The sequence below is a fragment of the Lithobates pipiens genome, unplaced genomic scaffold, assembly GCF_037356315.1.
Source record: "Lithobates pipiens isolate NorthernLeopardFrog02 unplaced genomic scaffold, aLitPip1_a1.2 Scaffold_30, whole genome shotgun sequence".
Taxonomy (NCBI): domain Eukaryota; kingdom Metazoa; phylum Chordata; class Amphibia; order Anura; family Ranidae; genus Lithobates; species Lithobates pipiens.
In genome coordinates, this window is record NW_027507791.1 from 5351369 (window position 1) to 5369728 (window position 18360).

At 43.8% G+C, this 18360-nt stretch overlaps 1 protein-coding gene across 2 annotated transcripts in view; it reads left to right on the forward strand.

The window, feature by feature from the left end:
• The first annotated feature begins 211 nt into the window (after positions 1-211).
• Positions 212-18360, forward strand: part of MIS18BP1 (MIS18 binding protein 1) — a 49724-nt gene continuing 31575 nt past the window's right edge. For both annotated transcript variants that reach the window (XM_077463551.1, XM_077463552.1), the window contains exons 1-3: positions 212-355; positions 3305-3452; positions 11167-11260. In XM_077463551.1, the coding sequence (XP_077319677.1) occupies positions 3429-3452; positions 11167-11260 (118 nt within the window). In that variant the 5' untranslated portion in view covers positions 212-355; positions 3305-3428. The remainder of the gene's footprint in view (positions 356-3304; positions 3453-11166; positions 11261-18360) is intronic.

Consider the following 18360-nt stretch of genomic DNA (forward strand, 5'->3'; position numbering starts at 1 on the left):
AACAAAGGGGGCTGTATAAGGTATTTACTATGCAAAGTTAAAACAACAAGGGAAGAAGATTTAATAGATGGAAAGTTGAAGAAATATGACTGAAGTTCGGCTTTAATAATTCCTTTTATTCATTTTAGTGCCGTAATACCTTGCCAGCCCGAGGACTCTCCAAGCAAAGATAATGTAACAAAGAATTTAAAAAAGGCAAATTCTGGTTCCTGTCCAAATGCAAAGAGCAAACGGCCCAGCACTTATACCAAGGGGAAGTATAAGGTTTCAATTCGGGAATTGGAATTGCTCAAAATGGAGGATCCTGAACACCCAGATGGAGAGTACGAATATGAAGGCAGATCATCACGTGGTAGTAAGTGCTTTGTGAGTCATTGGTAATTAAAGGAGTATTAGTGTTACTAAATCCCCCAACAGTAAAATCCATCTGTATATGCAGTAAAGCATTCTTGTTATACTCGCTGTGGACTTAAGGGGTTAAAGTGGTTGTATACCCACTTTTTTAACTTTTACCTACAGGAAAGCCTATAATAAGGCTTACCTGTAGGTAACAAAAAATATCTCCTAAACCTGTACGGTTTAGGAGATATTCCCCTCGGTATGCGCCGCTGACTGCAGCGGCGCATGCGCACAAGGGGGTCTCTCGTGAAAATCCGGCAGCGCTCGTCCGGCTGGATTTAAATCTCCCGCGCGCATGCGCGGGAGTGACGATATCGCGGCTCCGGCCACTCACAGGCGCCGGAGCCGCGATACCCGGAAGAGACGCCGAGGGAGCATGTCGGCTCCCTCGGCGTGGATCGGGCGAGATGTCAGGGCCTCGTTCTAAGGTAAGTATTTCATAATGAGCTAGTATGCGGTGCATACTAGCTCATTATGCCTTTGCTTTGCAGGTTTTAAAAAAAAAATAAAAAAATTGCGGGTTTACTACCGCTTTAATCTTCTGCATTGTGTAAAAAGGCTGTTTGTTCCGGTCTTCTTTAATCTTCCCCTTCTTCCACAATCCCCAATCCATCTCCTGACAGTACAGAGCCTTGGGGGGCACTCTGAACATTCTCAGTTTGGTGTGTGTTGCTAGAGAGGTTTTTTTTTCTCTATGGGAGGGTGCATGTGATCAGCACAGGGCAAATCATCACTGTCCAGACAGAGGGTCAGGGGTCCTGCAGCCGTTATAGGCCAGTAGGAGGAGAATAAAAACTCCTTCTACGAGCTTTAACCAGTGCCTGGTCGGACACTCGTAGAAGTCGCAAGACTGCTATACAGTGGAGCCTTGGTTAACGAATAACACAGTTAACGAGCATTTGAAAGATGAGCAGCTTTTTTTTTTATTTTTATTTTTATTTTGACTTGGTTTGCGAGTGTTGTGTTTCAAAATGAGCAGAACTTGAGCGAATGGGGTGTGCAGTACCGCATTTGGCCAGAGGTGTGGGGCGCCGGTGACACTCGGCCAACGGTTCGGAGGTTCGGAAATACTCTGTTCCCAGCCTTTCCAAGAGTTTCCGAGTTCAGCCCGAGCTGTCCCCCAGTATTTCTGAGGCTACCCGGTGCCCCTCCCCAAACCTCTGGCCACATGCGGTATTGCATGCAATAGAAGTCAATGCCGAAAAAAATTCTTTGTTTTCATTGTCTTCTAGGGGGAAATCGCTTTGATATGCAAGGTGGTTTTGGTTACAAGCACTTCTCCTGGAGTGGATTATGCTCATAATCCAAAGGTGCCACTGTATCTGCTGAGGTGAAAGGGGAGGGTGCAGGGTTATATTACCAAACTAATTGCATTCCCATGTGTCTCTGTGTACTGTGGGGAGACCAGATATAGTCCTGGGGTTAGTAACACTGTTACTAAACCTTAAAACATTTTTTTACCCTAATGCATTGATTGCATCAAAGCGGTGTTCCAGACCGTTTTTTTTTTTTTTTTTTTTAAGTCGGCAACTACAAACACTGTAGTTGCTGACTTTTAATAAGGGAACTTGCCTGTCCAGCGAGCCCACGATGTCGACCCCCCGAGGCCGATCTGTCCATCGGATCGGGTAGCGGCACCGCCATCCTAAGGGAAACAGGAGATGGAGCCTTGCGGCTTTACTGCCTGTTTCCTACGGCGCATGTGCCCAGAAAAAAACGGGGCAGCTCACCAAAGAGGAGGTAGTGACAGAACAACGCCACGGAATAGAAAGAGGCAGATTAGACTGCCTAGCAACAGGGGTTTCTGGTAAGTAAAAAAATTTTTTTTTCAAAATTATATAAGTTTTTTGTAGAATTTTAATGTCATTTTTTTTATTTTAGGGGGACCTCCGCTTTAAAGTAAAGTAAAAAAACAAAAAAAAATTCAGTTTCTCCATGCCCCCTCCTTCCCTGTATGCAGGGGAAAAAGACGGGAGAAGAGCTCAGCACTGTGCATGGCTCCATATATTCTCCCTCTTTTCCTCTTTACACAGCATTGGAGAAGCCGCAGGAGCCATTGGCTCTTGCTGCTGTCAATCAGATGCAGTGAAGAGGAAGTGGGGGGGCGGGTTTAAGTTCCGCTGTGTAAGTCTATGGAGTGTGGCTACACTCTCCCTATAGCCAGCGGCCGGCTGTGGTAGTGCCTAAGAAGAAGAGGAGGAGCCAAGATTGTTGCCGGGGACCGCGAAAGAACTTGACAGTCTCTTAAGTGATAATTGATGATCTGTATATATCTCTGTCTATGGCAGTGGTTCTCAACTCCTGCCTTCAGGACCCACTAACAGGCCAGATTTTAAGTATTACCTTGGGGAGATGCAGACTAAAATACTGCAATCACTGAGCTGCAAATTATATCACCTGTGAAGTATTTTCAGTTATCTTGCATACCTGGCCTTGTCAGTGGCCCTGAGGACAGGAGGTGAGAACCACTGAGACTCTATCCTGTTTCCTTTCGGGTCTGGGAATGATGTGAATGGTCAATTTGATATGTGAAGAAAAAAGGGATGGTGAATGGTACAATGACTCTGTAAAGTGCTGGTAGAAAAGGTGTCCTCACTTTAGTAATTATTTATGTAAAATATTAATAATGTATTTCTACGACCATGTCTGTAGTTCATGCTCTATACAAACACTATACAATTTTTTTTATAAGATTTTTTTATTTTTTTGATTTACCAAAACCATATAAAATGAGGTCAAACCTCAACAGTTGCAAATATGTATGCATTCAGGCCGGCCCTTGCACTACATGGTTTTGGTAAATCTAAAGAAAATCGAACAACAAAAGTTGTATAGTGTGTATCCAGCTTAAGAATTTCTATACAAAAAAAAGGTAACTCTTCTGTAATGTTGTATATTTTTATAGATCTTTCCACCCAGTCTTTGACTACTCGCAGTGGGCGCCAGGTCAAGCCTATTCTAAAGTATTGGTGTGGCGAAAGACTCATCGGTCGACTTCAGGTTGAACCACCAGCATTATCAGAGCAGACATGGATGCTTTAACAGATTCTATTGTGAGTATATGATCTTTTTCAATGGTGCGGTACTTGTTGAAACCCTATGCAAAAAAAAAAAGTGAACTCGCAGCACTCAAAAGTAAGGGAAAAAAAAAAAAAAGAACCTGCATGAGGTAACAGTAAGGGCCCAACCTTCAAAGAGGAAGGGCTTGAACCCCCAGGAGCGCAAAGCTCCTGACAGATAAGGCACTCTAAGTTTACCTAGCCCAGTGATGGCGAACCTTGCACCCCAGATGTTTTGGAACTACATTTCCCATGATGCTCAGATGCACTGCAGAGTGGGAAATGGGAAATGTAGTTCCAAAACATCTGGGGTGCCAAGGTTCACCATCACTGACCTAGGCCAATCTAAGTGAATATCACTCCTTTGGGACCAATTTACCAAGCCCTGGGGGGATTTAATCATAATTTCACCATAAACCGGCCACAACCAGGCGCTCCTCGCAAGATTTCTAACAAAGGAGTGAAACGAATGATAAGAGTTGTCCAAGAGCCAAGGACCACTTATGGAGAGCTTCAGAATTAGCAGGTAAAATGGTTTAATAGGAAAACAATAAGTAATGCACTCACCCAACTTGCCTGTATGCACGCTCACCACGCCAGGACTCCCATTTGCTGAAGAAAAAGCATGTTGAAGCTTGTTTATAGTTTTGCTGCACAACATTAATGCCCCATACACACTATTTGATTTCTGATGATTTTCGTCTTCAGATTTACCAGAACCATGTAGTGCAAGGGCCTGCCTGATTGCATACAAATTAAAAACTCTTATGCCGCGTACACATGATCGGAATTTCGGCCAGCAAAAGACAGATGAGAGCTTTTAATCAGAAAATGCGACCGTGTATATCAGGGGTGTCCAAGACTTTTTCAAAGTGGGCCGGATTTGATGAAGTGAACATGCCTGAGGGCCGACCATTTTGCCTGACATTCTTTGAACCATTGAAAATTCGGTCTAAGTGTGTCCATCCGAGCACTAATACTCAGCCCAACAAGAATTCTCTTGCCTTTGTCGCACTCGTTCCCAACACACAGACGAATGCTCTGCACTTTAGGGAGCACCGTTACATTCTTAATGGTACCCCACACATTGAAAATGTAGGGTGCTTTTGTGGTGCAGTGCAATTAAAAAAAAAAAACACACACAGACACATGTGCGCACACGCGCACATACAGACACATGTGCACACACACACACACACATACAGACACATGTGCACACACACACACACACACATACAGACACGTGCACACACACACAGACACGTGCACACACACACAGACACATGTGCACACACACACACACAGACACATGTGCACACACACATACAGACACGTGCACACACACATACAGACACATGTGCACACACAGACACATGTGCACACACACACACAGACACATGTGCACACACACATTACAGACACATGTGCGCACACCACATACAGACACATGTGCACACACACATACAGACACATGTGCACACACACATACGACACATGTGCACACACACATACAGACACATGTGCGCACACACATACAGACACATGTGCGCACACACATACAGACACATGTGCGCACACACATACAGACACATGTGCGCACACACATACAGACACATGTGCGCACACACACATACAGACACATGTGCGCACCACACACATACAGACACATGTGCGCACACACACATACAGACACATGTGCGCACACACACATACAGACACATGTGCGCACACACACATACAGACACATGTGCGCACACACACATACAGACACATGTGCGCACACACACATACAGACACATGTGCGCACACACACATACAGACACATGTGCGCACACACACATACAGACACATGTGCGCACACACACATACAGACACATGTGCGCACACACACATACAGACACATGTGCGCACACACACATACAGACACATGTGCGCACACACACATACAGACACATGTGCGCACACACACATACAGACACATGTGCGCACACACACATACAGACACATGTGCGCACACACACATACAGACACATGTGCGCACACACACATACAGACACATGTGCGCACACACACATACAGACACATGTGCGCACACACACACACAGACACATGTGCACACACAGACACATGTGCACACACACACACACACACACACACACACACACACATACAGACACATGTGCACTCACACAGACACATGTGCACTCACACAGACACATGTGCACTCACACAGACACATGTGCACTCACACAGACACATGTGCACTCACACAGACACATGTGAACTCACACAGACACATGTGCACTCACACACATACAGACACGTGCACATACACACACATACAGACATACATGCACACAAATACAGACACATACAGACATACATGCACACAAATACAGACACATACAGACATACATGCACACAAATACAGACACATGCATACACATACATACATACACACACATGAATAAAGGCCTTTTTAACACGAATCTAGCTTGTAGTACAGTACCTTTGCAGCTTCCTCATTCAGCCGGGTACTGCACTGTAGGGGGAAGCAGAGAGCACAGCACAATCCTCTGCACTTTACTTTCACTTTTGAAGCTCACGGAGCTTCTCACAGTGCCAGGGATCGGCTGATCTGACAGCCCTGATCCCACAGCACAATAAATTGAGAAAGAGCAGGCGGGCCGTTCAAAACCGGACCGCAGGCCGCAACTGGCCCGCGGGCCGGACTTTGGACATGCCTGGTGTATATGCTCCATCGGAATTTAGCTGACCGAATTCCCACCAGCAAAAATTTGAGAGCATATTCTCAATTTTCCAGATGGAAAAAACGTTCTGTCGGAAATTTTGATCGCATGTATGCTATTCCGAAGTTTAAAAGCTTACGCATGCTCTGATTCAACAACGAGATGGAAGCTATTGGCTACTGGGTACAGAACCTCCCTTTTCTAGGCCCGTTGTACGTCACCGCGTTCTTGATGGTTCGGAATTTGGTGTGACCGTGTGTGCGCAAGACAGCTTGAGCTAAACCCCGTTGGAATTCCGTCAGGAAAACCATCAGAGCTTTTTCCAACCAAAATACTGATTGTGTGTACGCGACATTAAGGTTTGACCTCATATTATATGGTTTCGGTAAATCTGAAGACAAAAATCTGCAGAAAATCTAATAGTGTGTATGGGGTCTTAGACAAGGCTGTGAAATACTGGGAGAATATAGTCTGGTCAGATGAGACAAAAAATTGAACGATTTGGATGCCATAATACACATGTTTGCAGGTCAAATGGCACATCACCCCAATACCAACAGTGAAGTTTGAAAGTGGGAGGAACATGGTGTGGGGCTGTTTTTTGTAATACGGTACTGGCAAACTTCATATCACTGAAGGAAATGGAAAAAACACACCAAGACTTTCTTGATAAAAATCTGTTGCCATCTACCAGGATGATGAAGATGAAACAAGGGTGGACATGTCCGTAAGACAATGATCCCAAACACAAGGAAACTCTCCATTGGTTTCAGAAAGAAAATAAATATGCTAGAATGGCTCAGCCAATCACCGGCCTTGAATCCAATAGAAAATCTATGGAAAGAACTAAAGATCAGAGTTCATAGAAGAGGCCCACGGAACCTTCAAGATTTGAAGACTGTTTGGAAGAATGGGCCAAAATCAGACCCGCGCAACGCATGCGACTAGTTTCTCCATACAGGAGGCGTCTTGCAGCTATCATTACCATAAAAGGATTTTGTACCAAGTATTACATTTCAGTTAGTGTGCAATACTTTTTCCCTGTGTCCTTCAATTTTTTTTTACACACGAACTGTATGGATTGCGGGGGAAATTTCATGTTAATTGCACCTTTTAGAAATATATTTACCTAGAAAAATGGTGACGTGTTCAGTGCTTATTTACCAGTTGTGTCTTCCCCTGACATGCCCTGATAACCTGCACCCTAAGTCTCTGTGCATAAAAAATACAAGCCACACGTGTAGTGCTAGTGCCTGGGATAAATGGTGTACACATAAATAAAAAGTGCCATGTGCTGTACACAAAGGGGGCTTTTAGGCAGTATAAACCTTTCTCTGAGCTGGTCGAAAGGTTTGCCAAAAAGATGCATGCAAGAAAAGAAAAAGTGACATGACTGAGTGCCAGTGAAAACTGTGTGGTCCCAAACCCATAGTGTTTTTTTTTTTTTTTTGGCACCCCAGGGGCACATCAATGGGAACAACTTGGCCTTCCAGAGCCTGACTAGACAAATGCAGCCCCATTCCTACCAAAAAGGCATTCGTTACTTGGGTAACAATCCTGCCTTAAACCAGAGACAAGCTGGGAGCACCAGGCCAGAATCAATCCCGGAGGAGTATCTGATACTCCGTTTTATAGCTGTGTACTGGTTATCTCTATTTTAATATACAAGTGAAGACACTGCTGGCACTAGAAACATCGGGGCAAGCGTCCACATTATGGTGTATGAACGACTGCTCAGAAGCTGTGCCTGGTCAAATATACAGTTCAAATAAAGAGAGAAGGTCCACATAGTTGCATGTTAATTATCGGGAGTCGGGGCATTTATTAAAAATTGGATGGCTCACTTTAGCGGTTATCTTAAGCTGCCCTTCAAAGCTCATGTCACTTATGTATGTTTGTTTTTTGTTTTTTTTGCTTGGTTACATTGGACCAGTGTAAGTACAAATGATCAATAACCGTGGGATCCATATGAAAGGAGTATCTTTGCTGTCTTCCAGATCATGTTCTCTGCTGCATAGTAACCATGTGGAGCTTTCTCAGCATTTTAGAGAATTCTTTCAACAATTGAATGCGGTGGGGAGGTGACGTTACGAACTCCGCCTACATCCAATCCCAGAACGTCTTGTATTGAATGAGTATAATGCAAGGCGTTCTCTGAATGGCACCCATGTCGAGCAAGTGACCCCTAGGGGTTACTTTGTAGGAGGCCATCCATTTGGCATCCTGAAGACAGCATCACTGTAGTAGTAGTGGTGGTGGGGGGGAGGAGAGGGAGATCAGCCAGGTATGGAACATGCCTATTTACATGTAACTACATAAAAATATTAAACTTTAACACATTGCACATACAAGGCGATTTGAACAAATGCCTTTTTTTTAAAGTGTATGTAAATCCAGACCTTTAAAGGGATTGTAAAGGCAATTTTTTAAATTTATTTTTTTGTTTTCAACCTCTTAAAGACTAGTCTCGTTTTGAGATTTTGGTGTTTTACGAGTTTAAAACAGTTTTTTTTGCTAGAAAATTACGTAGAAACCCCAAACATTATATATTGTTTTTTTTCCAACACCCTAGCACTAACATAAAATGGAGGTCATTGCAATATTTTTTGTCACACCTTATTTGCACAGAAGTCTTACAAGCACACTTTTCTTTTTTTTTTTTTATAAAAATAAATAAATAAGACAATAGTAAAGTTAGCCCATTTTTTTTTATTTTTATTTTTTTTTAATATTGTGAAAGCTAATGTTACGCCAAGTAAATTAATACCCAACATGTCACGCTTCAAAATTGCACCCGCTTGTGGAATGGCGTCAAACTTTTCCCCAAAAAAATCTCCATAGGCGATGTTTAAAAAATTCTACAGGTTGCATATTTTGAGTTACAGAGGAAGTTTAGGGATTAGATTAGGGATTGGAATTATTGCTCTCGCTCTAACGATTGCGGCGATACCTCATGTGTGGTTTGACCAGAGTTTTTATATGCGGGCGCTACTCATGTATGTGTTCGCATCTGTGCGCATGCTCGTCGGGACAGGGCACTAAAAAAATACAATAATAATTTGTCACTTTTATTCCTATTACAAGCAATGTAAACATCCCTAGTAATATAAAAAAAGCATGACAAGTCCTCAGATCTCATATTTGGACTAAAATGCAAAAAAAAATTAAAAAAAATAAAAAAGTCATCTGAAAAAATGACTTGGAAAAAATGTGCCTTTAAGAGCTATGGGCAGAAGTTTTGATGTTGCTTTCTGCCCTGCTATGGTTTGGAGACGGATGGGGGCCATTTTAGCCTCACTCGTCTCCATACCCAGGCACAGAGAGGACCCGATCGCCTCCGCCGCTGCTGACGGCTCCGGTAAGCGGCGGGGGGGGGGGGGGGGGGAGTGGGCTTTTCCCACCACCAATAATGGTGATCTTGCGGCAAATCTGCCGCAGAGATCACCATTATCGTAAATACGACTCTCTCCTGAAAAGATGGATATCTCAGTTGTGGCAGCAGCTGAGATTTCCCTGCTGATGTCAGTCTGGAGGGGAGAAGGAGAGCTGGCTGCTCATGTGATCGCAATCTCGGCTCTTAAATTAGGTATTTATAGCATTTATATTTAGAAATCATTCACAGAGGGGGACGCTGGATTAGGAGGCAGTGCTGATAGTGTATAGAGGTTAGTGTTATGAGAGCAGCAGGAGGGGGGAAGGGACAGCTCACAGACAGCAGGGAGGGAGGAGGATACAGGAGTCGAGAGGAGAGCAGATAGCAGTCTGGTCTCAGCAGCCATGATACACCGCGGCCAGTTTACAGAGGGGTGGGGAGAAACTGGCAGGATCAGCCAGGTTTTTAGGTGTTAAAGGGGGCCAAATGACACAAGACAAGCACTGTGTCACATAACATGCTTTAAAGTAGCAGGATCCTTTTTTTTTTGGGGTACAAAAATACAAGGAATGCATTAAGGTAAAATATGTTTAGACTTTACAATCACTTTAACCACTTGCCAACTGTGCTATAGCCAAATGACAGCTGCAGCGCAGTCGGTCAGTTCATGCAACGTCCTACTGTGATCGTGCCCACTGCGGCGTGCTCTGTGATCACGGTGTCCTTGGTAAAGAGCTGGTCACAGATTGGGGTAAAGGGCCGATCAGAGCGGCCCTTTACCACGGAATCGGCTGTGACCAAGCACAACATAAACGCAAGTCAGTTATCGGCATTCCTCTCCTTACTTGGACAGCATGAGGAGAGCCGGTAACTGGCTTGTGTGAAAGGGACATCTACACTGATAATCAGGGCACTGATTATCGGTGCAGCCCCAACAATGCCGCCTATCACTGCTCATTAGTGCTGCCACTCAGAACCTTCTATCAGTGCAGCCTCATCAGTGTACATTGGTGTAGGAGAGAAAAATTGCCTGTTTGCAAAATGTTATTGTATTGTCTGTGTGTGTATGTATATACAATATAGTTTTATAATCTAAAAAACATTTGTGTGTGTTTTTTTTTTTTTTTTTTAGGCTAACCTATCTAGCCTGGAAAGCTAAAATTGCTACATACTTTTTCTGAAGCCGCTCCGGTCCGTTCCCCGGCCTGTGCAGGAGACAGCCAACAGCTGGGAAGTGACGTCAACCATAGAGTTACTATGGGGCTTCCGTTGTTGGCTGCCTTTTCTGCACAGGCCTACACACAGAAGCCATTGCTGAAAACTCAGCATGGGACCGAATCGGCTGCAGAAAAGGTTGAACCCCCGGTGGTGCAAGGCTCCTGACAGGTAAGGCACTCTATATGGTTTACCTAGACCAATCTAAGTGAATCTTACCCTTAAGGACCTGCCAAAGCCAATTCACCAAGTCTTTGGAGGGGGGGGGGGGGGGGTATTGCTCCACCTAGAGACATGCAAGACAACTTTTAAAACTTTTAACCGTGGCAACATCGCTTCTTTCTTATTTTGCTTTTTGCTCATTTTTAAGCAACGTGTATGTGGCCCGTTTGCAGGGAGCAGCAATGGAAAGGGAAGTTCATCAAAGTGGTCGTCTTCTAAAACAAAAATGCTGAATAAAGAAGGTAAATGCTTGCATATTCCTAGCCAGGGCATGTGTAAATCCTTGTATTTTTTGTTATCTGTAAAGCAACACTGGGGATTACCATCATAAAAGTGGAGGGGAGTATCCTGCAATATCCAGAGAATTTGCATGTCATGTGGAAGTAGGACAACTGAATGTTAGAAGAATTTCACTGTACACTGCAAGATGCTTGCTTTTTATTTTTGAGGCTTCCTTCACTTGAGTGATTACCTGCAAAAATTAGTGGCTTCTTGCAGCTGGGATGACAGGTGTATGCGACCAGTGATGGCCGCTCAGTCTGTACCGCTCAGTCTGCTGTTTGCTAATGGCATGTCACCACCCGCACTCAGCAGGTACATGCAACTTGGAACAGATGAGTGACCCTGAAAACAGAAAGAGGCATCCAGGCTTGGACAGCTATCCCTAAATGCATGTAACCATTGGGTGTGCAGCTACCTGTAAACAGTGACCGCTCTTATTAGCACGTTATTGAATGCTCAATTTTAAGTGGAATTATGGGAAAAACAAAAAAGAATGGTCCTGTATCTGCTGGTTGTGTGGGGGTTGAATTTAAAGACCATAGATTATGATATTTTAGCTCTATTGCCCCACCAACACAGTCCGAGCTGATGGGGGAATCCTGCCCACTGAACTATTGTATTCCCCTTGTGGGTAGGGAGGCGCACGTGGCCACTGGCAATAAGCTCATGCTAAAAATCCAACATGCTGGTTGTACCCAAGTCGATATAGATTGAGTCTCAGCCAGTCCCTGCTTAACTGACCGAGAGCAATCCATCTATGGCTTTAATCCACAGTCTGTGTAATATGATGATCTTCCTTATCAGTTATTTCAAAGCATCAGCTATGAGTTTGCCTACAGAAATCCGCTGCTCTTACATGGAGCTCTTCACCTGCTGCCTGCAAATATTAGGTTTTCACATGCAGTAGTATCCATTTACATAGCTAAAATTTACATTTAGAAATTATAGTTTTCCCTTAATGTCTTTCAGGACAGCACCTGAGAGTGGCTCTTCCCACTTGCCAACGGGAAACGCCTCTTCCACTGAACTTTTAAAGGAGGCTCCTTTCCACATTGTCAGTTTTTGTGTTTCCTCTGGAAGGGAACACTTGATGGGGAACTCTTGGGAACTGTCCTGAGAGTTCAGGCTTCCATGCTCCATTGTTTTTTCTTCTTCTTTTTTTTTTTTTTTACCTCAGAGAGCTTGTTCCTCCCATTCCAGAGAGTTCTGCTGGATGGGCTCCTTCTCCCTCTTCAGCCGCGACTCCTACGGGGGCCACTCCTGAGCGGGGGTGAGGGCAGGTGGACATTATTTAAAAAATTTTTCTTCACTTGCCCTCTCTAAAGCGCCTCCGTCATCTTGGGAATGGCATGAAGTGAGGTATCCGGAAGAGGGGGCGTCCACTGAGCAGGCTCGCGGCGTCATTCCCTCCGGAAGTTTCAAGGGAGGAACTGGGCTGGTGCAAATTTGCCGGTCTGGTGCAGCGGCACTATTGGAGTCCCGGAACCGGCGTCTAGCCTCGCGCTCACACACAGTGCTCCTTGATAGAATCTATGGAGGCAGCAAGTGGGACAGGCACCAGCATGGCCCAGGTAAGAGGCAGATGTGATACTGCCCTATTTTTACTGTGGGGTCTCTCTCTCGCCCTCCTCTAAATCTCTGCGCTGTGATTCGCTGGAGCAGCGATGATGTCACTCCCACTTGCGGCATATCACTGCGGCCTGCCCAGTGCGCCTGCACGCCACTGTCTACGGCGCATGCGCTGCAGACATCGGTGGCTGTCTTCGGGTAAATATCTCCTAAACCGTATAGGTTTAGGAGATATTTCTTGGACCTACAGGTAAGCCTTAATCTAGGCTTACCTGTAGGTCAAAGTTGGTTGTAAGTGTTTACAACCACTTTAAGGCTCTTGAATTTCTACTGTTTGTAAGTGCAATTGCTTTGTTTTATATTTAATAAATTGCGGGTTTTATACTATTGGAGCTCTTATTTTTCATGCCAATGAGCTTCTGGGCTCAGGAAAGATGGACCGGAGAGTGTTGGGTGTTTTTACCTACAGCTTGAAGGCTGTGCATTAAAGGGATCATATGGTGACTCGGGAGAAGATTTATTGGCATTACAAGCTTTCTGTAACGGGGGGGTCATAGATCTTTGGTAAGAAGCAAACTTTATCACTCTTGGTGGTAGATTGGACACAGCACATATTTATGAAGATTATATTCACGGATGGCCTTTGTATAATTTGCAATCTAATATCAATTTCTTGCAATGTTGAATTCATATCTCTGCATGGGTGTTGGTGTTTGAATTAACACAAGGACTTGTTATTATTGGTATTGATTATTAACCTGTGAGGACTCTTTCACGTATGCTTTTACTACATGCAAAATTTTGTGTTTAATCACTTTTTATTTTTCTTTATTCCTGTATTGATGATACAATTATTGGGGAATTATTCACAGGATTTTAATATTTTGTGTTACGGGTTTAGCGCAATTTTTCACATTTCCGTTTGCCCTTACTGTAGATTATGTTATACAGCAGAGTTGCAGCTTCCCATAGATCTTCATAGGAGATATTTTTGTATTTAATACCTTTGCACCTCGGTGCAATTTATTTTCGTAGCGCAGTTTCTTTTTTCTGTAATCATTGAACAAATCAGTCCTATACAAGAAGTCTTGTATGGAGTCGATCATTACGGTCAGGAATATGCTGACCAAGGAATGCTTTATGGCATTGATCTGAAAAAGAGGAAATGGGGTTTGGACTTTATATGAGGCAATAGCTACGATTTACCTCTATCCCTGATAATTTGGAATAAGAAGAGAGATTTGGGACTTTATATGAGGCACACTGCTACATAACATAATTAGAGCCAATCAATGTAAACATTATGGCATTGATCGACTTGAGAGATGTTTACCTACATATTCCTATAGTACCTCCGTCCCATACATTTCTGAGGTTGGCGGTCAATATGGGGAAGGAGGTGGTACATCTGCAATTCAGGGCCCTTCCTTTCGGCCTTTCATTGGCTCTGCAAATCTTTACAAAGGTTATGGTGGAAACCCTCGCGCTTCTTCTCCTTCAGGGGATTGCGGTATTCCCGTATGTGGATGATCTCCTGTTCTTTGCCCCGTCCAGGGAAAATTTGCGAGAAGATCTGGGCAAAGCCCACGGTCGTTTGGAATCCCTGGGTTGGATAGTGAACATTCAGAAATCAAACTTCAATCCGGCTCAGCAAGTACAATTTCTGGGGTACCAAATAAATTCAGTGGAACAAAGCATTTTTCTCCCGAAAGAGAAAAAAATTCAATGTCCAAAATGTAGTAATTGTACTACAATCAAATCGGCAGATGTTGGTCAGAAAGGTTATGTCAGCCTTGGAAACTTTAATCTCCACTATGCCAGCCATCAAATGGGCAAGACTACATTTCGGGCCACTCCAGAAGTTCCTTCTAAAAGTATGGAAGCACAGGACAGAGATTCTAGCTACAATGGTAAAGATCCCCATAAAGCCCCATACACACTATCAGTTTTTCTGCTGAGTTTTTCCTTCAGATTTACCTAAACCATATAATATGAGGTCAAACCTTAGGCGTTTCAATTTGTATACAATCGGGTAGGCCCTTGCACTACATGGTTTTGGTAAACCTGAAAACTCAGCAGAAAATCTTATAGTGTGTATGGGGCATCAGAGTCAAACGAACACTTTGGTGGTGGAAAAATCAGTCAGTGTTGCAAAAAGGTCTACTTTGGTCCTTCCCAATCGGAAAAATTGTGACGACAGACACCATTATGTGAGGATGGGGGAGCAGAAAAATCCTCAAATTGTAGAGAGTTAAAAGCAGCCGCCTGGGTGTTGACTGCCTTCTCTCCAAACCTCCCAGGTTGCCACATCCAGATTCTATCAGACAATGCCACTACCACAGCCTACCTAAACAAGCAGGGAGGCACGAGAAGCAAAACTCTTCAGTTGCTGTCAGAAAAAATTCTGGAGTGGGTGGAAAACCATTACTGTCCTTATCTGCAGTCCATCTCAAAGGCACATTAAATGAAGTGGCAGATTTTTTGAGCAGGCAGAAGGTTCAGGAGGTAGAGTGGAGTCTGAATACAGAGGTCTTTGCATTGATCACCAGGACCTGGGGCCATGCACAAGTGGACCTGTTTGCATCAAGGCAAAACGCATAGCTCCCGCAATTCTTTTCCCTTCAGAGACAACGGTTCTCGTGGAATAGACGCTTTGGCGCACACTTTGAATTTTCACCTGGGGTATGCCTTTCCCCCATTCCAGCTGATTCCACTGGTATTGAGGAAAATACAGAAAGAGCTCCATTCTGGCCAAAGAGAGCTTGGTTTTCCACCATTCTGCAAATGGCAGTCAAACCATTTTAGCAGCTTCCTCTCATACAGGATTTACTTCTACAAGGCCCAGTGCACCACCCGGATGTAGCCAGGTTAAGTCTCACTGCCTGGTATCTGAAGAGCAGATGCTAAGGAACAAAGGCTTTTCAGAACCTTTAGTAACCAAGTTACTTTCCAGTAGTAAGAAGGTAACTAGAGCTATTTATGCCAAAGTGTGGAAGGTCTACGTTTCTTGGTGTCATTCAGAAAATAGAGATGTGAAAGACATTGTCTCAATATTAGAATTGTTACAAAAGGGTGCAGACAAGGGTCTTGCAGTTAGCACTCTTAAAGTGCAAGTGGCCGCATTAGGGGTTTTCTTGAGAGCTCAATTTCTTCAGAAACTTTGGTTACAAGATTTTTTTCAAGGCACTTACCAGATCCAGACCAGCTCTGGCTAAGCATTTTCCCAAATGGGATCTTTCAGTGGTTCTGCAAGCCCTCTCAAAGGAACCGTTTGAACCACAACAGTCTCTATAAAAAATTTGACTTTCAAAACGGTATTTCTAGTTGCAATCACATCTACAAGAAGAATCAGAGAACTGCGCGTGCTTTCAGTTAAGGAACCTTTTTTGTCCATTTATCCAGATAGGATATCATCCTCCTCCTAACCTTCTGCTCAAACCCTTCAGGAGAAAAAGTCAGTTTCACAACCTAGATGTGAGAGGAACCTTATTGCATTACTTGGAGGTAACGAAAGATTTCAGGTCCTCAGACTTTTATTTGTTCTTTTTTTCTGGAAACAAAAAAGGTCACCAAGCATTTAAAGAAGTCAATTGACAGATGACTTAAATCAGCTATTTTGGTAGCCTACTCTCAGATGGGTCTATCTCTCCCACTGGGAATTAGAGCTCACTCTACAAGGGCTCAAGCCACTACATGGGCTGTAAAAGATGGTGCCACCCCACATCAAATTTGTAAGGAGGCTGCGTGGTCAAGTTACGGTTGTCCGTCATTACAGACTGGCTCTTCTGTCAGCAGGTGATCAGACTTTTGGCAGAAAGGTCCTGCAGGCCGTGGTCTCTCCCTAGGGAGTAATTCTCTTTTATCCTATCAGGTGCTGTCATGAAAGACGTTAAGGGAAAATTCAAGTTAGACTTACCGGTAACTTGTTTTCCAAGAGTCTTTCAGGACCGCAACAACCTGCCCTATTGTTTTTGTATGCTGTGAACTAACCATATTGTGATTATGTGTTCCAGCTTTGGGCCGGAGGGTCTCTACTACTACGGACAACATGTGGGAAGGAGCCTCCTTTTAAAGTTCGGTGGAAGAGGTGTTTGCTGTTGGCAAGAGGGAGGAGCCACTCTCTCTCAGGTGCTGTCCTGAAAGACTCCTGGAAAACAAGTTACCGGTAAGTCTAACTTGAATTTTCAGTCCTGAAGACCATGCATGACGAGAGAGTTTACATTTCTTTTAACCCCTTAAGGACCTCCCCATGTACATATACTGTGACAGGGTGGCCCTTTAGCATGAAACCGCATACCTGTATGTGATTTTTTCCTTCCGGGTCTGGGGCCTGCCCGTGCCACCGGCAACCCACTCCTGCTGTGATTAGATTCAGCAGGAGCCAATCTACTGGTCCAACAGACCCGATGTCCACCAGGATCTGCCGTTTGTTCCCGAGGCAGACAGAACAGGGGTTTGCCTATGTAAACCAGGCAGATCTCTGTTCTGTGACAAGAGAAGACAGAGATCTTGTGTTGCTGCTAAACAGTACAAGGACCCCCCACACAGTTAGAAAGCCCTCCCCAGGAACACATTTAACCCTTTGATTGCCCCTGATTTTACCCCTTCCCTGCCGGTGCCATTACTACAGTGACCGTGCATATTTTTAGCACTTAGTGTCTGATTTATCTGCCACAATATTGCAGTCCCAGTTGCTGATTGCCGCCATTACTAGTAAAAAAATAAAAATAAAATCAATAAAAATTCCATAAAAATATTCCATAGTTTGTAGACGCTATAACTTTTGTGCAAACCAATCAATGTACACTTATTGGGATTTTTTTTACCAAAAATATGTAGAAGAATATTGGCCTAAATTGATGAAGAAATTAGATTTTTTTTTTTTTTTTTATTGGATATGTTTTATAGCAGGAAGTAAAAAATATTGTTTTTTTTTTTTTTTTTCTCAATATTGTCGTTTTTTTTTGTTTATAGCGCAATAAATAAAAACTGCAGAGGATCAAATACCACCAAAAGAAAGCTCTATTTGTGGGAAAAGGACATAAATTGTATTTGGGTACAGCATCGCATGACCGCACAATTTTTAGTTAAAGTAACGCAGTGCGTATCGCAAAAAATGGCCTGGTCAGCAAGTTGAGCAAAACCCTCCAGGGCTGAAGTGGGTTAAATTCTACCTGAGGGCCCAATCAAATCTGACACTGGGGCAATAATAGTGCATCTCCTGCTGCATGCACATGTTTCACACAAGGTATAGGCTGCCCATTCCTGTTCTTTTCGACTCTCTATTGGAAGAAAAGTGGGGTAGGTACCACGTCACCGGTTAATAGCGACCAGTAAGAAATCTAAATGGGCATGCTGAGACCTGGTGTTTTTGTCTTAAAGTGGTTCTAAAGCCTAAACGTTTTTTACCCTAATGCATTCCTTGCATTAAGGTAAAAAAATGTTAAGGCACGTTGTTGGCTCCTCCCCCCTCCCCTTTACTTATCTGAGC